General features: G+C 39.8%; 1 protein-coding gene and 1 long non-coding RNA gene across 2 annotated transcripts in view; one reads left to right on the forward strand and one right to left on the reverse strand.

Moving 5' to 3' along the window:
• MTHFD1L (methylenetetrahydrofolate dehydrogenase (NADP+ dependent) 1 like) overlaps window positions 1-25,526 on the forward strand; it is a 148,600-nt gene that overhangs the window by 83,925 nt on the left and 39,149 nt on the right. The window contains exons 22-26 of the mRNA XM_032101848.1: window positions 842-883; window positions 1,938-2,038; window positions 2,458-2,635; window positions 14,502-14,609; window positions 16,289-16,441. Coding sequence (XP_031957739.1) covers window positions 842-883; window positions 1,938-2,038; window positions 2,458-2,635; window positions 14,502-14,609; window positions 16,289-16,441 — 582 coding nt within the window. The remainder of the gene's footprint in view (window positions 1-841; window positions 884-1,937; window positions 2,039-2,457; window positions 2,636-14,501; window positions 14,610-16,288; window positions 16,442-25,526) is intronic.
• On the reverse strand, window positions 598-14,657 carry LOC116440750. Its single transcript, XR_004238752.1, has 3 exons — window positions 14,643-14,657; window positions 9,511-9,519; window positions 598-694 (listed from the first exon to the last, which is right to left on the reverse strand). It is a non-coding gene; the product is annotated as an uncharacterized LOC116440750 (long non-coding RNA).

Raw genomic sequence — 25,526 nt, forward strand, 5'->3', positions numbered from 1 at the left:
ATTTATATTTTCACAAGTGTTATCATTCAATCTAGCAAAAATAGGACTTAAATATGTTTTAATAACTGTCTCTATTTCTGTCTCACTTGTGTCCTTAGAAGTTTAAAGCTTTCATTTGTTTACAAATGTGATGCATTCATCACTGAGGCATGTAGAGTACCAGATACTTTTACTGGGAGGTTAACTATAAAATGGACTAATGCTAGAGACAAAAGTGAGTAAGTCTGGTGCCTGAGATTGATGTTATGTGGACCTTGGAGACTCAGTATAGTACCCCAGTACCTTGGTGATGCACTTTGCATGTATACCTTTGTGCTTTCCAGCAAATTACTTGCATGCCGTTCCTTGCCATGGGCAGTAATTACAGGACACTCAGAGATGATGTTCTTGTGTGTTGCTGTTATTTCTTCAGCTGTTGGAAGTTGCTGCCTATTGTCTTTGCACTGCTGGTGTGTTGTAACAACATGTAGAATGAGATCCAGCTGCCTCCCCTGGTAGTCTTTTGCAACTAATTGCCGAGGCAAGACCCGTATCTTGCTACCCAAATACAATAGGAAGTGTTGCTATTCTTTGTGTACTGGTGCAACTGGAAATAAAATAAATTTTGTACTATTCATAAGCTTATGCTTTGTCTTAGGAGGGTTAGTGGTTGCGACTAACCCTTCTCCTTATTATGGGGTAGTGGGTCTGGTTGCTGCAGTCAGGCTGTGATGTTGTGTGCACTGGTGTGTGTTAACTGGCAGTAGAGAAAGCAAGCAAAATTGCACTTTTGACCCTTTAGGGTTATATGACAAGTGTCAATCTCTGATGACTTTGACTGTTTATTATTACCTGATCCCAGGTAACTGCTGGTGCCCCCTTGAAGAAAGAATACACAGAAGAGGTAAGAGGAACTGTTATAAAACTTAAGAGAGGTTTCTGTTTAAAGGAACAAAATAATATGGTGTACAGAGGATCAGAACTTCTCCTTGCCCTGGCTGGTTAGTGTGCACAGCTTCAGGTTTGACAGCAGCATGCTCTAATGCTGACATTCAAGTGAACATCTCTAACAGGCATTGCCAACAAGTAAAACCACCTCATCTTCCCTCAGCCCCTTTCTGTTACCCTTCTTGTGTGTATTATGTGTGTGATTGCATGATGGATTGTAATGGGGAACTGAAATAGCTGAAAAATAACCTTTTTTCAGTAGTTTTTGCAAGACCACTAAGTTTTCAGACTGCTCAACACACAAGCATTTATAGAAGCAAAAGAGCAGAGTGGTGTAGGAGTCAAGAACACTCCCTGAAATTAATGATAGCATAACCTGTTCATTAAACAACAAGTTTAATATGTTTATGCTTCACATTTGGGGTGGGATGCCACTCTTCAAACGAAGAGTGAATTCTGCTGGTTTGTTTTCTTTGTCACTTCACTTCAGACATTTTTTTGCTTGTATGAGGCTAAGCATATGTGTTTTGTTACAATTAAGACAAGGCCTACAAAGTGTGGCGTGAAAGAGTAAATAAGGAAATCCAGTAATGTGCTTTTATCTGGGTTATGTATGTGTACATATGAACTCTGCATCTAACACATCTGTATATTAAACCCCACCCCACTACTGCAGTCTGTTTATAAACCTTGCAAACAGCAGACTGAAACCTTTCACAACCACGACAAGCAACCAGTCATCAGCTGCACCATCTTCCTGTGTCTCAGAAGACAGCAATGGTTTCATGTACAAGTTTTGGACACTGCTTAGTTACTTAAATATGTCTGATGTTTATTAATTGGAATGAGAATTAATAAGTGCCAGAATACTTTCATCTGGAAGCATTTCACTTGCCTGCAACTGTCATGATCAGCACTGTTTATGTTCTCTTAAATTTATGGAAAATTCTTTGGCTGGAGAAGACTTTATGTATCTTACCATTTCCATTAATTTTTATTTAATTGCACAGAACCTCCAGCTGGTAGCTGATGGCTGCTGTAATCTGCAGAAGCAGATTCAAATTACTCAGCTCTTTGGAGTTCCTGTTGTGGTTGCTCTAAACGTCTTCAAGTAAGTCTGTTCTTTCATTACTCTTGTGAATGAATACACAGTTCAAATTTCTCACTTTTCTTGGTTTTTAAATTATTCAATTTGGCATGAACAAAGAAGCTATTATAGAATTTCCTTTCTTCATCATGAATATAAAGATATTTAAGTCCTTAGCTTGTTCTTAGGGTGTTAAAACCAACAAAAAAAGTATATACTATTATGGAACTGATAATCTTCCGTGTTAATTAGCTATAACAGTTACAAAGTTTTCTTGAAACCCATAAATACATATGCTGTATATAAATGCATTATGTATATGGTATGATTTCTGTATATATATCTGCTTTACCACTACTGATGGTAAAATAAGGCTAAGTTTATAAGGTTATAGAAGAGAACTAATTAAACAAAATAATGAGACAGGACTGTTTGGTTGGCAGAACTGACTCTCCAGCTGAGGTTGATCTGGTGTGTAAGATGGCAAAGGAGTCTGGAGCATTTGATGCTGTGCCCTGCAATCACTGGTCGGCTGGTGGTAGAGGAGCAGTAAAATTAGCTCAAGCTGTGGAAAAGGCAGCCAATCAGAAAAACAGTTTCAAATATCTCTACAGCTTGGAGGTAAGATTTCTTTTCTTTCTTTTTTTTTTTTAATGAATGCATTCTGCATCAGAGTTGGATTTAAAGCAAGAAGAACATTGAGAACATTGAAACGAAGTTATCCAAAATACTTGGAAAGGAACTTGCCTTGGTTTAAGATCACAAAAGCTGAGGAGAACAAGCAATCTGTGGCTTGTCTAATCAGAGAGCAGGATACTCACTGGTAATAATCATTACTTAGTGCATTGAATGATACTTCTGATACTTTCATGTTTAACTTAAAAGTATGTATGCAGATGGAACACTCACCTGCTGTTTTGGAAGACTTCTCCAAAGATCTCACAGTCACAGTATTTGTCCTGTCAGTCGGTTAAAATGAGTTGTAGTTGCTGTCTCACAGTCACGGGTGTTGCACCAATAGTTGTGGCTTCCTGAAGCTGGGGCTTTGTGGCTAATTTGCTTAGCCCTTAGATAACCCAACAAAGGAAAGCGTGGTCCAAGTTTCAATCCTATGTCTGCCAGAGTTAGTGACTTTTTCCGTGTCTGTTGGAGGCTGTTACTGCAGTTGTCTGCAAGGTAACATCACAGCATTGTGAGTTGTCAAGAGGAGCTTGGACCCCTGGGAGCATTGGAGGTGCTAGGGTACCACTGTGCTGGCAGAACATTTGGAGGGACATATTGCCAAGAAGGTTATATAAATGATTTCTCGTGGCCTTCCTGGCTATCCAGATGTGGGTGGGTTTAAATCTGAACAGCCAAACAGACTTCTCTGGCTCTGAGGAAGCCCTTGTCAAGTTTCAGATCCTGTGCCCCAATTGACCATGCTACTTAAGTTTCTTTAGAAAATGTTCGAATGCTATTTTTTAATAACAGAACCTCAGCTTCATTCTTTAAAATGGCTGGAAGTTCCTGTTTTGATTCTTCTCTCCAGCAAAAAGTTCAGTCTGAGGTAGGTATGCCCTACTGTCAAATTTCATTCTCTCTTCTCCTTGATATGCACCCCGTATCTGTTGCACCCATTTTATTTTTACTTTCCACCTCCCCCGCTGTTTTACAAAGTGTCAGTAATCCAGCCAACCCCTGTCAGTGTTAACCACTGCCTTGACAGAATGGATGGACATATGTTGGGAATATTACTGCTGCAGCATCTATTCAAGGCATTTTGCCCATGCAACAATTTTACAGCTGAGAAATGGACCATGCATATGCCTTTCTAAGTTTGTCTCTACTGAGATGCTCTGAAAACTGAGGCTATCATCTTATGGGACTTGTGTAATTAAATGGGGAAAAAATTTCTTTGAGAAATACATGTAATAGTTTTCCCTGCTGGACACTTGTGTTACAGGGATAGCACATTAGCCTTTGAGAAGGCCCATATTTAAGCTCTGATGTTACTATACACTATGTAGCTTACAATTTGGTGGTATGAGTGAGTAAAAAGGATTGGTGGGGTGGACTCTGCCTCGAAAGAAAATCAGATTGATTTCCACTTTAATGTCTTTCCCAGACACATCGTTTCGTGCTGTGTTGCATAAGCAGCATGATCTTAAGCACAAAGGGAATGAATCACATCCTTACATCAACTTAATATCCCGTAACTTCACACAAGTATTGTAAGCCTCAAAAATAAGTTGAAGGGATTTTATAAAAACATATAAAGATTTTTAAATACTGTAAAAAAGTACCTTCAGGCCAACAAAAACAGTAAAGTGTGAAGTTCAGGCTTCTGTTTCATCCTTACTGTGCAAAGGATGGGGACTGAAGCAGTTGGAAGTAGGAGAGTGAAACAGCAATGCTGTCACTTTTACAGTATGTAGGTCAATTGGTTACTAGGCTCACAGAGAAGTGAAGGAAAGCCACCTCTCCCAAATAAGCCTGCCCTGATTTCTTTTGTTGTTGTAGCAATTCTGAGGTGCAGTTTCTACTGTTCAAAGGGGCAAAATAAAGAAATTTAAGGAAGATAAAAAGCAGTAAAATGGGATTCAGACAGGTTATTTTCCCCCTCATTGTGCCTAAAGGGGATGTAAGTGAAAGGACATAGTTCCATACCTCATCTGATTGTCAGATTTGTCCAGTTACTTGAATAATATTGAGTCCTGGTTGCCTCAAGTTTCATGGGATTTGCTGTGGCTTTTTTTTTTTTCTGTTTTCTTTCCCTTTTGGAAGGTCAAAGAGGGGAAATACTCTGCATAAAACCACTACCACTTCATTCATATATCTATCTGTCATCATGAAATTGCTCTACTGTTCCCTTTACTCCATGTCTCCATTTAATCCTTTGATGTCTATGCACCTTGTTTTCCTGTCTGGAAAACTTCATCAGAATTTGCTTCCAGAACTGGCTATAATTAGAAAAATTTCCAACAGCACAGACCACTGTAGCTGTAACAGGTTCATTCAATATTTTGATCTTTTGTTAGAAAGCATCACTCAGGTTATTAAAAAAAAATAAGCTTCAAACCCTTACACGTAAAACTGGTTTATATACTTTTTTCTAGTTAGAACAAACTTTGAAGTGAACTTTTTATTAGTGTGCAGTCAGACATATAATTAGATGATAGTCCAGGTCAAGTGGGCTCTCTTTGTTTCATTTTTTTTCCAAATGCATTAATCTCTGCAGTGCTTTATATAAATTCCAAATGCATCTTTGAAAACAAAAGCTTCCTTGAAGGATATTTACAAATGTGTGTAGTGTGAGAAGAACACTAGAAGAAGGTATTTTCTAGATCTGACAAATGCTGGTTAAGAGTTGAGAATCAGCTTTTTTTTTCTGAATACTGAGGTATGTTTATGCATTTATACCATCTTGTCCAGTGTTACCTGAGCATGTGCCAAATGAGCAATTTTAGACATTGGACTCAACAGGGTTGTGTCAGTTCAGGACTCAGGCTCTGCTCCTGTTCAGTATCATAGCAAGCTAGTCTAATTAGAAGACTGTGCTAATTTTATTCCTTGAAGCATCTCATTTGGTCTCTTTAAATGTCCTTGAGTGTCATTCCATGACACACTCTTCTGTAGTCCCACTTTTAGATAGCTTTTTGGGTTCTCTTTACTTATTTCTATAAGCAGGCAATCTTTTTATTTATCCTAGTAGCTGATGCTTGTAGTTAGAATTTATATAAGTCTTGATTATAGTGTTTGACATTTGGTATAAGGTGAACAAATATTTTGGGGGAGTTGAAATGAGAACAGAATAGGTCATATATGGTTTTGGGAGTGCATATGTGTGGCAGTAATTTCATGGATCAAATCCATGACCTTTGACAAGTAAATACTGCACCATTGCCACTGTAATATTGTAAGAAAAGGATGTAAACAGATAGAGTGCACTATGAAATGCTTACAGTATTAGGAATTGCACAGGGCAGGGGGGTGGTTCAGGAGCAAGGATGAGTCTTCATATCATAGACTTCAGAGTTTTTAACGTAGCTGAAAATATTATTGGCAGTAATTGAAGTAAATACTACAGTATTGTGTGGTTCAGTATGGATTTCTTCCCCCTCTGCACAATAACCTCTCTTAAGTAACTGTTGAGTTGGTTTCTTGCAGAGTGTTTCTCTTCAGTATTTGAAGGATGGGTTTGTTTAAAAGGCCTCCTGAACTCTTTTTGAAATCATCTGTGGCGGTTTATTTTAATATATATTCTTGCTACATATGGAAAATATCAAAATATCAATCCTCTTATCACTGTTGACTTCCCTTCTGGGTTCAGTTTTCTTGAAGTATGAGTCTTTAAGTTGCAGCAGAAAGCTATTACTCAAAATAAAGTTGACTGAACCATTAAAAGTAAGTTTAGATAACTAGGGGGAGGAAAGGAGAGAATGGAAACGCATCCCATTCCCAAATTTCTCTGGCTTCAGTGCCTGTTCTTGATCAGGAGAAGGGGGGAAGCTATATTCCTCACTAAGCATGCCTGTTGAATAACCTGCCTTCACTACCATGGTCTCCTCTCTTCTGCTATGGTGAACTCTCCCTTGACTTAGAGCAGCCCTCCTCAACCTGGGGCAGGAAGCATAGGTCTGAAAGAAGGCAGGCATTAGGTTTTTAAGAGATACAGTGCCCCTTCCTTCAAGCAGCTGGAGTGGAGTGGGCTCTTGGGAGATACAAGAAAGAAGGACAGGCATTTGGCATGAGGCAGGATCAGCCTATCTGGCTGGTCTGTGAGTTAGCATTGTCCTCTTGAAAGAATGGCATGGTAACCTGACAAATATTATTGAAAAGCCTCAAATCACCTGATTCATGCTGCACTGGAAAGCTAAAGTGAAGACTGTAAAGGTCAAAAATGGGAGGGAAGGGGTTGTTCCAATCTTCCAAATTTGTTAGATGACACCATTTTTGACAGTGCTATGCCTTTAGCATGTCATGACAAATGAAAATATTTCCAGGTTATACAGTGAAAGTTGATTGCACAAATATTTTGGCAGAGTGCAGTGCATTGGCTGGCCAGCCTGCAGAACAAAGGAGAGCTTTCTCAGCTTGGGACCATCCACTGGGAGCGAGGTTGAGTAGCAGCACTTCTCACGGAGGCATTCAAGCAGTTAGCAGCCTCAGCACTGGTATTGTTCTTCCCCTGCTGGGAGCATAATAATAATTTGGGCAAATCTGGAGCATCTGAGTCCAGAGTTTTGTCTGCCCCTGCCTCTGTTGTGCTGTGCCAGTATGGTGTGGGCTGTCACTTATCTCATTTCTTCCAGTCTTCGCTTCAGCTGTCACAGACAATGGGTCACTCAGAGGGGTCTAAGGGTAGCATCAAAACAGAGCAAACTCTACCAGCAGCAGTTCTCTGTGCATTATTTTCTCTTCCGTCCTCTGGCCATGGTCTCCAAAAGCGAGAATGGGCTGTGAGTAAGGAAGGAGGAAGAGCCCCATCAGTGGAGGAGAAGGCTCCTTGGTGCATGTACTGGGAGAGGAGGAGCAGCTCGAAGAGGAAGGCACAGTTAAGAAGGGCTCATGGGGCCTGGGTTTGAGGATGCCAAGCTTCAGGGGAATGTCCCAAGGCAGAGTGTTTCTTATGGTTTGTAAACTTCTCATCTATTGAAAAGATGAGGTGAAGGAGGTGCCAGGGGTATTTTCTGTTTCGTCTCCTCTTCCATGGAGTCACTAAGCTGTGAAAGCCATCCATCATGCGTCTGCCATCACACCAGCCCAGCATACCTCTGCTCATTTGTCTGGGAAGCATAGCTTCTGTGTTCTTCTCTGTACAGCATGGAGTTCAGTCACGTGTGGACCTAATGGAAAGTCCTTAAGTACTGCTGGGCTGGGAGTAAATAAAATTATGTATGCTCCTTACTGAAACTTTTCCTAATAATTGATGGCAAACATTTCTCTCGTTTTCTCAAACGTTCTACACGTGCAGCGTATGCTAGGCTTTAAACTATTTTCCCCCTCCCCTCTACTGCTGGTAAGACATCTAGCAGTGAAGCCACATCAAAGAGGAATTCTTTGGGCTTCATAGGGCTGTACCACCCACTCCTCCCACTCCCATCAAAGGGATTTCTGTGGAGTCTGGACACTTGTTTCACTGAATTGGGTGTTCTAGGGTTGGAAACTGTCTTTCTGCCACTCCATCTCTTTATTTGTGGATGTAGGCTCTTGACAGCACTGTACTTTTATGTTTGTTTTCATTATTTCCCTGTTCTTTGCATGAAGCAATTTTCTTAGGCACAGCTGTGGTTTCAAAGGTGGGGAAGTGCAAACCAAATCTCTAAAGGCCACAGGCTTAGGTGTTGATTCACAAACTGTTTAACTTCACTGAAAATGCTTTTTCACAAATTAAAAAACAAACTCTTGTCCTGTGTCAGCAAAGGAAGAGGAGTGCTAAAGACTTGGAAATCCTTTTGTCAGCCACAGAACTTCTGGAAACAGAATACACAGATACTTTAATAAATGCATTTTTATTTTATCCAAGGGAAAAGCTAGGAGTTTGAATGTGCAGCGTCAGCTATTGTTTTAGCACTGCACTCTGTCACCCCACACAGCACCTTCAGCCATACTCCCATCATGTTTTCATTTGGCAGCCTTCCCAAGAAGAGGAATGAGTGATGTCTGCATACTGTTTCACTTAGCCAACCAGCAATTCTTCTTTATTGCTTTCAGTGAATGTGTTAGGTTAAAAAAAAAGTGCCACTGCCTAGAATTTTGAATTATATTAAGAATTTCTGCTAAAACACAAACAGCTGGATAACAGCTGTAAGATAACAGTAAGACCAGAGGTTGTCACCTTATAATTAAACTGGTGATGTCATAATTAAAAATAGGCATTGAGACTAAAGTGAATGTTAAAAGTACTTGAAGTATTAAATGTGTAAGTTACAAGTGAATAGTGCTTCTGTGTATTCTCTGGTTAAATGCATGTTTTTTCAACAGAATCTTAGTTTTGTTGGAGAATGAAGTAGTTTTAAGTATTTATGTTGTGTAACTGTGAAAAGATCCTGTCAAACAGTGCTGCACTGATGGACACTCACTTATGGTACTCAATTTGAACTAGATAATACCAGGGCTTCTCTTAGAAGTGTGGCTTAGCTGCAACCTAGTGGAATGTAGTATGACTAGGGACTTAGTGCTGTTGTCTCTGGCTTTGCAGAGATGTGTTCTGTTGGTGAGGAAGTCAGGAGGATGTTTAAAAGCAGAAGAAATGAAGGAGGAAGGGAACAGGGGTTGTTTTCAGCAGTCTCAGGGACTGTCTGTGGGGAGTTAAAAAGATTAACTCCTTTCTCCAGTAGCTAAAGAGCTTAAAAAAGTCAGGTGTCCAAATTAGGATGCAAAAGATGGAAATCTTGAGCATAGTCTCAGATGAGATCCCTGGTAATGTGCATGCTTTGTTTCACTTAATACTGACTTTTGGCAGCAAGACTGATTTCAGGAATCCCAGCCAAGGTGTGTGTCCCTGCCCCAACTCGCTTTTTCTGCTGGTACATTTCAGTGCTCAGATTTGAATAGTTTGAGCAATTCTTCCTGCTTCACATGGGCTTTGCCTTTATGATAAGGTGGATGTGTGAACTGATATGGGTTGCAATAGGGATATGTTTTAGCCTGGATCACTTTCTCTGGTATGTGCAGCTGCATAAACAGTGGTGCTGCCTCAGTTGCACTGGCACATGGGTGAGTGTGAGCAGCAGAGGAAATGAGGGTGAAAGGAGGATCTATTGTAGTTGGTCTGCTGTCCATGGAAATCCTTATCAAGCCCTACATGAAAAAATGATAATCTGAAGTCGGCTGTTAGAAGTGAAGGAAGATATGAAGAGTGAAGGAAATGTGAGAAGAGTTTAGCATAAATTAAGCACTATTAAATTATGTTTTGGTGAAACCATTGCTTCAATAGTAAGGGAAGAAAGAAGATTGTGTAATAAACAGCACCACTTCGCACTAATATCATGTCTTGCAAGTGAGATGGACTGGAAGTGGCAGTATGGCTGGATGATAACACTGGTATGATTTCATCTTAGATAATCAATACAGCCTTGGGGATGACAGGCTCTCATCTTTATCAGTGCTGATTTCATGCTTTATTCATTCTCTATCAAGTAATGAAATGTACAGCTACACAGATACTGTTTTTGTGAAAGCAGTTTGTGCTTTAGCACTTGTTATGCTTCAGCCTAGGAGATAATCCTGTTTATGGTGTGGGTGCCTGGCAGCCTCAGCAAGCACGTGTGTTTGTGCTTGCCTCAGAAGCAGCATATGCCTTTGGTAGCTCTAAATGTGTGAGATTTCAGAAGTGCACATTCTCTCTGGCAGGACTGGCAAGATTGGTTGTTTCTGAGAGAAACCTACTGAATTGTCAGCAGATATACTGGGCCACACAGATTGTACTGTGTGGCCCAGTAGCATCTTCTCATATTCAATGTAAATTTACAGTAAGTATTTTATGTTACCCTTTTCTCAGGAAGCTAACATTGAATTTGGAACGAATCCTCTGAAGCTGCCATAATTCCTTCAGCATTAGTACTAATACATAGTTGCATATCTGTAAAAGTCAGGTTTTATCTAAATCCATACTGTCTATTGTCTATCTGTCACCTAATTGTCGCCTAAGTGTTGTGCAACAGTCACAACTTTACCTAAGGGAACTGAGAAGAGGAATAGCTTTTATTGTTGATCCTAAATCTTTCATGCTTTTGACACCCGGGACATTTTACAACTTTCCTTCTCACCCTAGCTGTCCAGATGGCAGAGGTGCTGTGGAATCAAGTTTCTGTTGATAGGGGTGCATCAACACACACCATTCAGATGTGGCTTTTCATCCTCCTTTCCTTAAAACTGTTTTGCTGATGGCCTGACAACGGTTGCATCAGCATGGCTGAGGGTGCTGCATTGGAGTTTGCTAGTAGGAATGAACAACTGGTTCAGGAATTTCCTAGGCCATTGTAAAAAATTCTCAGACAAAAAAAAAAGAGATATTTTCCTGCTTCTGGCAAGGATGGGGTTAATTTTTGCAGTAGTTGGAAGGGAGCATGGCCAGGAGGTTATTCTATACTGTGTCACATCATTGCTGGGGAAAAGGAGTTGCTTCATGGGAGAAGGGATTCCTGGAGGATCTTGGTGGGCACACTGAACTGGAGAGTACCATTCCCAAACCACAACAGATACGAAATTACTCTTTTTTTAAAAGTATCTGAGATATGTATTTTCTGCTGGCAGACATTTGACTAAAGTATATAAGGCACAAATAGGTAGTTGACATGATTTTTTTTTTTTATGGATAAGTCTGGTATCAGCTGGAGCAAAAATCCAGCTTAAAACAGCCTAATGATTTAGTTACTTGTGCAATGAGTCTTATTTTTTAGCCCACTTCTCCATGTGAATTAGCATTGTTGCTACATATGGTGTATGTCTTTGCCCATCAGTGATACTATTTTGATAGTGAAGTGCTGAATAATCAACAGTTTTGTTGAAAACCTTAAGCTAAACAAGGGTCTTGTAAACATCCAGGCTTCTGCTGTGTAAAATGTCTCTTGAATTAGTAGAACTTCTTTTCTGTTAAATACCATTATGACACTTCCAAGCAAAATGAATTTTTATTTCTCGTGTAAAGCAATAGGTGTTTTTAGTGTGGAAAACATTTCTTTAAATTAAAGTGAAGTTTCCCGGCACTATTACTTGATAACTGAAACACAGGAAACTTTTTAGCTTGAAATGCCCTGTTACACTGTGATTCTAAACAGATAATGCCTTAAAAGTCCCACTAAATACTAGGAAACAGGTGGATCCTTAGTATGGTGTAGTGTACTCCTTTCCCTACTCCTGAAACTTCAGGAAGGAAGCATATCTGAGAGTGTGTTAATGTCTATAGCACATCTGTGCCTTCCTGCTGGTTTCTGTCTGAATTTGGCTCAGCCAGGACTTGTCTTGCCTCTGCTGAGATTAAATAGGCTCAAACTCTCCTCTAACACCACGCACAAATTGCCTCACCTGTTTGTGTGCACAGGCCTGGCAAAAACATGACAGTGTCAGGAAACCACTTTTTTTTGCCATTCACACTCACACAATTCCTTCCCCAATCGTGATTCTTCTGAGGTTACATTTGCAAAATCTGAGGTGTGGGTACCGACCCAAGAAGTATCTGAAATTCTAGTAAAAGGAAAAACAAACCAGGAAAAAACCCCAAACCATAAATCAATAGGGATATGGTTTGACTGTCCAGCTCAGACTCAGTCATGCAAGACACTGCACATATGCCAGGAGAAGCAGAGTGCCACCACTGTCATTGAAGCATTCTCCTGTGATGTTAGCCAGAGCCCTGCTGGGCTTCTTTTGGAAAATATGGCTATGGTCATTGGAAGGGGGCTGAAGGTGCAGTAATTATACTGCTGTCAAATTAGGTTGAAATGTTTTGACATAAATGCAAGTTGAATCTAAATGTCCATCTCCATCTCAATGAATTTACTGAGGTTTAAGCAGAAAGCTGTTAGTTTCGATGTTGGCCTGCTGACAACAGGGAATGGAATGCCTTTTGCCTTTCCATTTGCCATTGCTGTTAGTCCTTGACTGCAAGCAAACAGCACCCAAAAGGCAAATTAACAGACATGTTTTGCATTTCTCCCACTGTGTTGAAAACTGCCATGGATATGAACGTGTTTAATAATCACCCTGAGACAAGTTTCATCTCGTGATGGCTGTCCATGGCACTAAGTATTCCATTCAGCTTACTACTGCCAGGAATTATACCCAGGATATTTGCAATGTGCTATCTCCAATCCTGATTAGATTTTTTTGCACTGCTTGGATTCCTGTAAAAAGCCTGATGTTAGGAATGTGATATTATTCCACCCAATTAAGGTGCTGTAATTGTATAGTGAGCATGTTCAGAGAGTGTCTTGTGAAGCTTCTTTAAACCTGTCTGAAATTTCAGATCTGAGGGAGGATTTTATCTGAGCCTTAGTAGCTTTTAACTGCCTTACATTTAAGGTACTTGGAAGTCTGGTGAGATTCTTTTCTTGTGATGCCTCTGTTACTGGAGTTCTTTATTAATGTAAGCTTTAATTTTTCTAAAATTCAGTCATAAATACAAAAAAGGTTGATCTGACACAAACCCTTCAGCTGATGTATCTTTGCAGAAAAAGAACTACTTCCAGACAGGCATTGCAAAAATGTGGTTAACTGTGGAACTTCCTATAAATACCCCAGATAGAGTTCATTATTCACAAATTAATTAATTTTTTGCCTTTGTTAGAATAAAATGAAACACTTCTATTTTGTGTTCTGGTGCTTTTTGTATTGCTTGAGATTACCAAGTCTTCCTCCCTAAGTGATATCTCTGGATTTTGTTTAGCACTTCTTCCATGTGTGTTGTTAATTAAATATGCTACAAGTTACTGATGAAATATTCCCTTTAATATTGCACACATCTCTGGCCATCTGTAGTCAGCACTGAATTAGCTGAACTGGTGGTAAGATCCCTCCTCCATCATCCTGTTCCTATTGAAAGAAGTCAGAGAACGACTTGTTTGAAGTACGCTGGAGGAGTCACACTTGCTGTCTCCTCGGTCATTAAAAACAAAAGGAAAGAGAACAAGGAAATAGGAAAGGGTTGTTTAAATGCACAGAAATGATGGCACAAAAAGTAAGTGCCTGATCTGACCACAAAAAACTTTCTTGAAAATCTGTTAAGGGTTTTCTGACAGACTGAATGTGAGAGTCTGCATCTGCCTTCAAATAGAAGTCATGAAAGCCGAACTTGTCCAGTTCGAGCTGAGTAATGTGATGTGAATACTCTTGGAGACTGGGATTGAACTTAGTGACTTGAGGTTTCAAAATGAATTCTAGAACGCTTTCACTTTTTTTTTTTTTAAGTGTCCAAAGTGTCCAATATCAAAGCTACAATTAAAATATGCATGTTAGAAAGGAGAGGAGGTGAGAATAATAATAAATAAAAGAAAATCACAATCAAAGGAGCAGTGAAGGGTCAGGAATTTTCTCCTGGAATTCCTTGCTTCTCAGAGGATCATTCCCTGGCTGCCTCCTACCTTGCCTTGTCCACTGGTTGTGTCAGTTGTCTTTATTCTGGAATGAAACTTTTTTGTCTAATGATCCCTCTTAACCCAGTAGAGCTTGCTTCCTCCTATCTGCAGTGTGAGTTAGCTCTTGATTTTTTTAACTAGATGGCAGTAATTTTCTTCCCCCACTTCAGGCTCATGTTATCAACTCTGTAATGCACAAATTGTGCAGCTTCCAAATGATGGAGTAGCTGAAATCACAGCTGTTAATTCCTGTACCTGTAGCTGCATATCATATCCATCACCAGTGCTCTTTACTTTGTCTCATGCTTTAGCAAGCCCATTTGACAAGGATGAATCTAAATGAGAGATTCAGAGATCTCACTCAGCAAACAAGATCCTAGTTTCTCTTGGCTAATGTTCATCCTTGTATTATTTCCTTGTCTCTGCAGCTTCCTATTGTTGAAAAAATAAGGATCATTGCTCAGAAGGTGTATGGAGCTCAGGATATAGAGTTGTCTCCCACTGCGCAGTCACAAGTTGATCGTTACACCCAGCAGGTAAGAACACCAGAGAATTATGAAGACAGGCACTTGCTGGATGCGAGTCTTGGGAAACCTCAGGGTGTAAAATGTTCTCAGACCAGAACATTAAGTCAGGCTTTGCTGAAAGGCATGAGCTTACCCATGGTGCTGAACTGTGGAGGTCAGTATGGATTGGTTTAGATTCCATAGAACAGAATGGTTTTAACCTTGAAAGCGATCTCCTGTGAGATATGAACAGCATTCAGAATACTTCTGAGATTGTCCATGAAACTGTACTTTCTATGTAGTGTGGTAATTTTGGGTTACTCTCTTAAACGTGGTAACTGCATATCTGCAAAAGTTGCAGCTAGCAGATACAACCAATTTTAGCATATGAGTATTCATTTGTGCCTGCAAAGAAGGGTTTGCAAACACAGCAGGACCTGTGCACAGCTATGCACATTGATGACAAAGGTCCCAATATTTGTAAAATCTTTTGATTTCTTTCTGTTCCTATTATTTTCAAGGAGTTGTGAGTACTAGAACATGAAATAGATCACCTATCCTGAAGCATGTGGGAGCATGTTACAGTTTGAAAAGTTTTGAAACCACGTGGAGAGGTGAATGTGGTTTTTGTAGTGGAATGGCTTCTGGATATAAATGTGGCTGGAGACTTTCTGTCAGAAAGTAGAAACTATGGACAATATATTAAGGAAAATCCCGGAGTAAACTTCAGCAACTTGGTCAGACAGGCAGAAGTGTAGCCATCTTCCCTATAATGCAAATGTCCTAAGAATTAATTTGATTTTTCTAAATGGAAAAGATTACTTAGTGTGCTTGGAGAAAAATAATCCATGCCTTTATTTTTTCCTGCTGTGATTCTTTAATCCATTTTTTAGTCTAAATGTTAGTAGTGTTAGGAAATATTTTCACAATGTCATTAAAGGGTTGTCAGCAGTGGGTGGCAGAGACAATTCCCTGAAGCACTGCCTCTCCTCCTGGCCTTGTGAACTGGCCCTGTTTGTCAAGGAATTGAACAGAAGAGTAGAAGGTGCCTGACTCAAGATTAATCAATAACTTGGAGACAAATGATGGGGGGAGAGCTGCTGGGGCACTTTTCCTGATTTTCTCCCACATTTTCAGTAACTAGTACACTGGCATTAGAGAAATGGGTGCCATCACCTCATGCAGTTTTTGTTTTGTTTAAAAACAAAGGAAAGTAACATGATTACCATCTGCATTTACCCCCAAGAAGCCATTACTACCCTTAGAAAATTTTTGACTCTGAATCCTGGTCTCAAATTGGTGTCAAACTAGGTCATAAGAGCCCAGAGGGAACTGCTGTGCTAGATTTTTATTAAGTTGGTATAGGTTTTATGTTAAGTGAGGTACCTGTTGTGGACCCTTTCTGAAAACAGCACACTTTAGCTGTTGCATAGGCAACTTTTGCACCTAACTGTAGGTTGAGAACCCACTCTAGAAGCTAGGTATCACTACAGCCAAGTCTCTGGCAACAGAGGCCTGAGGTGAGAGAGAATAACATGTATAAGACCATATTCAGCCCACTTCTGAGTTATTAGCTGTTACCAAAATTAACTATTGCTATGTGGGCTTTAGGGTTTCCAGAAGATACTGATAACAAAACAAAAACATAATGTGTCTTTACTGTGAATTCAAAAACATTTTTCTTTTTTTTTTTTTCCTTTTTTTGTTAGGGATTTGGAAACCTTCCCATTTGTATGGCAAAAACTCACCTATCCCTCTCCCATCAGCCTGAGAGGAAGGGTGTTCCCACTGGTTTCATTTTGCCGATTAGCGATGTGCGAGCCAGCATTGGAGCTGGATTCATCTACCCTCTGGTAGGAACGGTGAGTGCAAAGTATTCTACTTGATAACTCCCCTTTGACCCAGCTTGAGAGGGAAGTGCATTTCCTGTTTGTATCTAAAAATAATGTGTAGAACCATGTGAGTTCTTGTTTTTGTATAATAATCTTATCCTCAAACTTTTCATAGCTCTATGCTGATAGGAAAAGATAATCAAGAAAATGCCATGTCATGTAAGAGCTTTGACTGTCGGGTCTGAGAGAATGGCTCTTGCTGTTGTTTCTGTTGCTGTTGTTTTTAGGTTAGTCTGGGGTATTTAGGCACCCTAATGCTGCAGAAAAATGAATTTACTTGTCCATTGCCTTTTCTTATTCAAATTGCAGACCATAAATAACTAGTTAGATATTTGTATTCTAAATTTTAAATCTTTCCTCCATCATTACAAACAATTTTAATGTATTTAGATTAAAGGACTTGTGCTGGGGAATAAGCTTAAAATAAGTGCTCTTCAGCTGATGAGCCTGATCTGCTCCCAGTCTTTGTGAACATCACTACTGGTCCTGTAAAACTAAGTTATAGTGGAAAGGGGTAGATTTCTAACTGAAGAAATAATAGCACATTCCTTCTCCTTTTTTAGAGATTTAAACTATGAGGTGCTAAAAAGAGGCAATCGTCATCCTTTCTTCCTACCCGTCCTTACAAGTACAGACTCGGATTCGGAAGCTCCTGATACTTTCTTCCCTTACAGGCCTTATCAAAATAGCTGAGAAGTGAGTTGGCTCATGCCTTCTGCCAACCACGCACATCTTAATCCAAACAGCAGCTGAACTGCATCTGACATCTCGTAGCTAGAGTTATTACTTACATGTAGCTGATTCATGGGATGGTGCTAGAGAAGGGATGCAAAAGCCATTGCATTTCCGGAAAGAGTACTCTCCCAATGTTATCTCATCTTCCCAGAGCACGGCCTGATTTCCTTGCGTAGCAGTACACTTAGGAAAGGTTGAAAATTTCTAATCTATTGTTTTGAATTCCCTCTGAAACAATCAAGTGTTTGAAACAAGGAAGGAAGTACTTTCTGACCAGGAGGGTTCCTGGAGTTCAGGAAAGTGTGTCACTTTAAGTCACTGGACTTGGGGATATGCTTTCCTTCTGCATGACCACATTATGCACATCCACCAGAAGCAGAGTGCAGCTGTGTATTTAAATTGTGTAAGACCAAATTCCAATTACTGGTGACAGGATAAAATTTGTCAGAACTTCTAGTATCTCCTTCATGGCCTGGATTCAAGTTTGCACTGCAAGTTGTGTGTCATGAAGTTATGAGAAGGAGTGCATGTGAGTAATGGGCAGCAACTAATTCAAATCCATGAGGGAGCTATTCTGTTGGATGTCAGAATGAAATATTCTTGGGTTGAGCTTTGTGAATGAGTCACACCCTGCATGCTTTGCTACAAACTAGCTGCAGTTCGGTGTCATAAATCCGTAGAAACTGTCCATAGGAGCAGTATAAACCAAACAATTTCAAGGATTACCTCTCATTTTCTGTTTCCATTTAGAACCAAAAAAATGAAGTTCTTATGAAGGACTTTCTATATATGGGATTTCTTATGGGAGGAGAGTGTAAAAAATACATCTAAGTTAGTTAGCCTGACTTTGGTGAGAGGTTGTATTAGTCATGGAACTTCTCCCATATCCCAAGCTGGGTAGGCAGTATACTCTGTGTTATGTATTCCAAGAGAGTTTGTAGGTGAGGTACTGTATAAACATAAGATCCCCAAGAGGTAAAAATGTAAATACATGGACATCGATCACTGGTTGTTTGGAAAATATTGCTAATGCTCAGGAATGTAATGCTCAGGAATGTGGGACAGAACACTTCTTGGAACCATCACAATTGCTCCAAATCAGAATGAATGAATGAATATGAATGTATTCCTAACATCGTTACTACACAGTTCTTTCTTCAGAATTAAATTTATAGCAAGAGGTCCAACTTGCTGCCTTTCAGAGTGGAGACTTGTGATCATCATGAAACAAACTCCCATAGTATAATTGTACGACTACTTTGGAGATCACTTTTCTGATTTGCCACCTTTCAGATTATTTGTGTGCATTGTTGTCAGCAACTAAGTCTTAGGGTTAGTGTTACTTTTTAAGTTGTGCAAGAAGAAATATTTTTGATGTCTGGTTTCAAAACTGAAAGCCTTCCTTTGACAGTGCTCTTACTAATAAAGCTATCTGAAAATGTCTGCAAGAATAAAGCAAGTATAAAAGGGCATGTCCTGAGGGCTTAAGGTGGCTGGAAGCCAGTGCTATGGGTAAAGGGATTACTGAAATCCCAGTGACAGCATATAGTGGAGACATCCAGTCATGACAGTGGATTAGATTTCTTTATATAGGAAAAAAAGAAGGAGCAGCAAATTTTTTTTTTCCTTCCATTGCTTGCTGGCTAATTGTATTAATGGAGAGGTTCCTTAATGCTTAAGCTGCTCAGAACCTTCTTACAGCTAAGACCTTTTCTGATGGCAGGAAAAAATGCTATTTTTCATTAAAGTTGTAGTGATAATTCTGATGCTAATTAAATGTCAAACTCCATTCTCCAAGCATATTTTTTACTGGGCGAACTTCTTGTATTCTAGCCTGTCAGAATTTATCAGTAAAGCAGGTTGTTAGAGTTCTGCTCCAATGTAATTGGGAAGAGCATTACAAATGAGAGAGATAAGTACTGCTGAAGGGTAATAAACTATCTGCAGTAACTAGCATTTGTAGTTTAGCCTTGTCACTAGCACATGCAAAGTAATGAGATTTGTATTTATCCCAGCGCTGATATGCAGTGACTTTTTTTTAAACTAAATATTTAGCATGTTGTCTTCATGTTCTCTAAGCAATATTTGGTTTCTGTTATGGTTGGCTCCGGTTCCCATACAGCATGGAAGTCTTTCCAGGAAAAATGAGCTGGGCCTTATCAGAGGAAATCAGCAGTGAAACAAGAGGTGTATTTAATTAACACTGGCACAGGTTTTATCCAAGTTCTCTGAGACCATGACCCAGAGGGCTACATCACTCTCACAGGTGGACTGTTGACATCATTGCTTGGCTTAACAGAGTGATGGCAGGAAAGCTGCTGGAGTATATGTAGGAAACCAGTGAGGTCATTCACTAGCAATGCTTGGGTGGGGAATTATTAGATTTTTTCTAGTATGTGTGTTTCTCTCCACACCCTCCCAAAAAGCCCTAGCAGTTTGGTGCTTTCTCACATTCAGCCACATTTCCATTGTTCTCTTTCATGTGAGTTGCAAGAATGCAGGAAGGTCATAGGAATAAAATGTGTTGTCTTTTGCCTTTGTGAACTGATGCCACCAAATCACTGGTGCAGGTAATAAATCTGTGTTTGAATCACAGTGAGATTTTTAAGTATGTACTACTCCTCTCCAGCCATGCACTTTCATTTTAATGGGTTAAAGTTACAGGCAAGGTCACTCTGAAAATATGTGGAGCCTTTGGAGTCATGCCAGTTTCCAAATTCTCACAATGAACTGACATCCTTCAGATATCAACATATCTGAAGAAAGGTCAACCTATTACAGAAACATTTTTCTCCTCATGAAGAAAGAAGTTCAAGTCTCTGGAACTAGTGCTGAAACTATATCCTCTGGGAAGGAACTCTTAGGGTGACCCAGTGTAGTTTGAAATCAGTGTATGGGAGCAATAAAGCTCTAGTTCCCTTGTGGGTGAGAGCCAGGATTGTCCTGCCAAAGTATTACCTGGATATTGTAAGAGGGAAAAGACCTTGAAAATAAGTATTTTTATTAATACTTTCAGTAGGAAAATATTGTTCCCTGTTGAATAAATTTCTTCTTTCTTAGTGGTTAAGAGCTTAAGAAGTTTTGAGAGTGTCTATTGAACATAAGCTGGAGAGCAGGCTACTTGAAGTGAAATTGCAGTTCTTCAGTGGTGCATGGTGCCCAGGTTGTCTCCAAACTGTCATTTTGTCACTTCTCTCAGGTGCTTTTATGGGACAGATGAATAATTATTGTTGGATTGCTCAACTCATCCTGATGATCTGTGTAACACAGGGTATGTTTCAAAAACATAAACAATGGTGAGGTTTATATTTGCTTTGTAAAACATTTAGCTTACAGTTCAATTTTATATTGTTTACAAGGGAGTTAAGCTCTGCTAGGTATTCTGATCACTCTTGGTCCAAAAAATGTCCTTGATGTGGCATTTGACACCTGCCTTTGGTGTTGTATAGTTGCTGTGCTGCAGCAGTGGTCAGAGCAGCTAGTTGTGAAAGCTAGGTGCTCACAGCCTCTGCGGGCTGGTTTTGAAATAACTGCAATAAGTGTGTGAGCAGTAAGAGTAAAGGAAAGCCATGAAGTTCAACTCATGTAGGAAAGCAGGTTAACAATTGTTTAGTTCTAAATTGAAAATTGGTAAGAGGGAAAGAAAAGCTGCCCTCTGTTAGATGATGTGCCTTTGTATCTATTATAGTAGGTGTCATCCCAACAAGGGACAGAGGTTTTCTGAGTTACAAAGGGTGCATCATTCCTGTACAGTGGCCAGCTATGCACACATGGAAATGCTGAATGATAGTACACTTGGTGGAGGCTGATAAATTATTCAGGGTAGGGTTGATGGGCTGGGGGTGACCAGATAGGTATGACTGATGGCTGGAAGTGAGAGTGGGGACAAACAACTTCAGTTTGTTGTGTCTAAAAGCTAGAGGCTGAGAGATTAGTAGGCTGAGGATACTGTAACAACAGGAGATCTACTTCTGGCCCTTGGTGGATTGCATGACTTGGTTGTGATGGTATTGGGTTGGCTGGAGAGGGGAGGGTCTCTGCAGATGAGGCAAAAGTAGTCCTAAGTGAATGATTTAGATGAAGGGCTGAGGAAAAAGTTGTAGATTATAAGGGAATGGGGTATGTGGCAGCCTTTGCAAACATCCCAGGTGTGTGGACTATGAGGCAGTTAAGATTCAAGGATCACTATGGCCATTTGTGATCAGAAGATGGGAATAGAAGATTAAGGGCAGGATTGGAAAGATGGGATTGGCTGGAAAGGCAAAAACTGAGAGTTGTATCCTCCAGTGGGAGGAGATACCTGTAAAATGTTTTGAAGACACATTCAAGATGTACATGGAGAACTGGAAGAGGACACTGAGGTAAAAGCCACAAGGGTTAAAGAGATTTGAAGATGGTCCAAAGCATTACTTAAAACAATGACATGATGTAAGATCTGGGCAGGAAGAAGTCATGTGAGTAATGGATGTAGTTACGGGAGAGCAGAACATGCCTTGCTGATGACTAAGGATTTTTTTTTAATTGAAGAGGAAAAGAGTAGAGTTTAGCTGGCTTGAAGATATCATTATCATTTCTGCAACTTTTGAAAGTGCATAGAAAAGAACGTTTTTAAGTGATAGAAATGTCTATGTAGTCTGTGCATTTACTGTTTACTTTGTCCATGGAGTCTGTGCATTTACTTTTAAATTGATGTGGATAAGCCAGTGTTTGTTGGAAATACAGAGTAAATATACTTTGCTTTGGATCACTGTACCTCCATGCCATGGCTGTGACACAGGCGTACGGTAAAATACTCTCTTACAACCTGAAACAACACCCAAAAAACCCCACAAAACAGCCTCTCTTCCTCCTCTGGCATTTAGAAATATCTTGACAGATAATGGAGGCAAGACACTTACTTAGATTCTGTATAGTTCGTGCTGTCTCTCTTGGCTGCTGGTTGTTTGCTAGTAAGCATTATTTAACCTACATCGTAATAATGTACCATATTTCTTCTGAATGAAACACCACGTTCCATTGCTGGCCAGATTAAATTTGTAGCTTCTTACTGCTTATTCCACCTAACCTTACATTCCTTGAGGGCCAGCACTTGTAGTTAGAGAAATTAATGTGTGGTTTTGCTTTGTTTTCTACTGAGAAAAAAAAAGAAGTTTTGTAGGTGTGTGTGTTATTTCAGTGAATTGAATTGTTGAAGGAAAACCTGTGTTTTGGGGTGGGATAAAAATCATTAGACAACAAATCGAAGAAGAAAATAGACCCTGTGGTTTGGTAAGCTATTTCATGTTTAGTTTAGATGAGATTTTTTTCTTACTGCAACCTCCATTATAAGGAATTTCGGTATGACTCTTGTGAAATTATTTCTTTGTATCCAGAGTATCCACTATTTTCCAGAATTATTTTCCCATCTTACCATATTTTAAGCTTTGTCAGAGAATTTTTTCTATGCAAATGTTTGAATTTGGTTCCAAGCAAAATTAACTTTAGTGACAAAAATCAACCAAATGTATTTGTTGTATCAATCAGGTTTCCTTGGTCATCTTTTCCAAGTATATTTATATTAAATACATCTATAGAAATGTAACATTATGTTCAAGCTCTTAAACATGTCAGTGTTAACCTGAAGTAGTTTATCTGAAAGTAGGTAAATTTAAAACTTACTTACAAGTACAAGAAGTGACTTTCATGTTTCACTTTAGCCAGAAAAAGTTTCACACTGATCCCCTGAAAGTGCATTTTGATTGTCTCCCATCTCTTGTGGGAATTTTACCTAACCTCCTTTGCTTTGCATGCAGAAGGGCATGGAAGGTATGGTGGATCAGAGCTGCTGCAGAGGAATTTCTCAGACTGGTATGCCAGGATCACAAGTGCTTGAGCACATGTTTTCAGTTCAGATGAGCTGACTTGACACACCAGCTCAAGCAGTATGGACTCATTGATCACGGGTAGTGCCTGGCTAGTGGGGACAAGTTTGAGCGATGCTGAACCAAGAGAACTCCTTATGCTCTGGAACAGTTTTGTTCAGTGAGGTTGTGAATGCCTTGCCCTCATCAATCAGACCTGAGAAGTTGTATGTAATGAACTCAGTGCAGCTGTCTGAGGCATGCAGATGCCATCAGTGTAGGCAAATGGGAATCACCTGTAGGGCGCATGGAGCCAAAGGGGCACCTCTGGGAAAGGGTCCTCTGCTCAAGACCTTCAGAGAGTCTGGGAGTCATTAAGATCCCTGCTGTCTGGTCCGGTGAGACCTACCTGTGATCATAACCAGTTTGGTTATGTGTTCTATCTGTTTCATTTCCTTGTCTCTGATTTACAGTGCACAATCCCAGACGAGAATGGATATGGCTGCATCAGTTAAGAAAGGAAAAAAACAAGAGACTGATATTCCATATGGAGAGCAGGGTTCTTTGAATGATGTACATTACCCTATTTGCATGAGGCTTGCTTTTAACAAATATGTATCAGTTAAAAGTGGGAAGTGCAATTTGGACAGAAGCCAGCGCCAATTTTGGACAACTGCCCTTGGGTTTTATGCATGACTTCAGACAAGAAAGAGGGATGTTGCAGTGGAAATGCAGGCACGTGCAAGTTTGAGCAGTTAGTGAATGCCTCTTGTTGGGTGTTCTGCAGGGCAGAGAGGGAAGTGGGTGGGTGAATCATGGCAGCTTCTCTGTGGTGCAGCAGTGCTGCCTGCCCACCCTGTTCCTACCCTACTGCTCTGACCGTGCTGGTTAGCACACCTGATGTGTGTCCAGAGCAGGTAAATGGCTTTGGTTAAGAACTCATTCAATCAGCCTGGTTTGTGTGGACTTTGATCAAATGTGAAGAGCTCAGCAATCCGTTTATGGAGTGCCTAGAAACAGCAGTGTTATGGGTTTGATTGTGCTATCCATACAGAAGATGTACAGACTTGAGCATTAGAGAGGGCATCCAGGTGTTTCTTCCCCCGTTCATGATATTTTGCGTGACTTGCTGTGTGAAGAGGCTGATGCTGCCAGACGTGGGGGTCACTGAATCTGATTGCTTTGGGGCAGGGTGGGTATTGCTGCTGCCTGTCATGGTTCAGTGTGGTAGCAGCAGCCATACTCCTGTCACTTCCAGCTTTCTGCTGTTCCTCTGTATAGGGAGAAATTGAAATTATGTTTCATGCTCCCTATTTTTGTTTGTTCAGCCTGATAAGCTCCTCAGTTGAAGAAATTGCAGTTTCTGCAAAGGTTCTTTATGGCCCAAATGGTAAATTTAGAGATTCAGCCATTCATTGAGGAAGGAGTAGCTACTTTTTAAAATTCCTGTCTATATCCAATTTTTTTGAGAGGTTATCTTATGCTCCCCTAAAGGAAAAAAACCATTGTCCTTTCAACATTCTTGTAGATGCATTTTTCAAATGGTGATTCACAGATTTTAAAAGCATTGATTCCTTGGTAGCAGCAAAAAACTTTACAGTTTGGATCAAGTGACTGAAATTTTTCCAGACTGTCCAGTAAGACAAACTATCTAGCAGATGTAGATAGCTGTATATTTGAGTTTGGCAACTTACTGTTACTGCAACTCTAAAAATGATTTAAGGCTGATAGCAGGAACCTAGCTGGAGGCTGCAAGTCTGTGACGGAACAGTTTTATTGAGTTCTGGATAAATAAGGTGAAAGACGTTTTGAACTTAATGTTCCCAGCAACTTGCTTTCTTTTGTTAAATTCTGAAATATAAAATAAATAGTGTGCTAATTAACATTAAAGAGGAATGAATATTTGTGCCTTCTGGTCAAGGGATTATCCTTGTTAAAACAGGAAATGGACTCTGATTTCCTTTTTTTAAGTATTTTCTCCATAAACTTCATATGACAATGTGAGGTTAAAAATAGGTTATACTTTTACATAGTAAAATATATATCTATTTTTAGTTTAAAAATAGCTTTTATAGGGAAGGAAGGGCATTTTCCAGATTGCTTTATATTGAAATAAATGCATCCTGCATTTGTTATGCACAAAATAGTATTTACTGAGAAATTAGAAACTGAACTTCTCTAAAAATTACATTGTGACATGGACCACCGGAGCTATAGTACTCAACATTTACATGCTATCTCTTTGTATTAGTAATTTCCTAGACAAGCAAAATTTTGACATGGTTTGGGGTTTTTTTAAATAAGGAGTACAGAGATACAAACAGTAAGGTTGCCCTGAAAAGTCTGGGACAGGACAAGGAACCAAATTCACGATTTCCTGGCCTGCAAAATCATTACATGTTTATATCTAAGAATGTGAAGAATCAGTATGGGGTGTTTCCACTGGAGTAGGCTGACCTACATTCAGTGCACAATGCTAA

This window comes from Corvus moneduloides, chromosome 3, assembly GCF_009650955.1.
Source record: "Corvus moneduloides isolate bCorMon1 chromosome 3, bCorMon1.pri, whole genome shotgun sequence".
Lineage (NCBI taxonomy): Eukaryota > Metazoa > Chordata > Aves > Passeriformes > Corvidae > Corvus > Corvus moneduloides.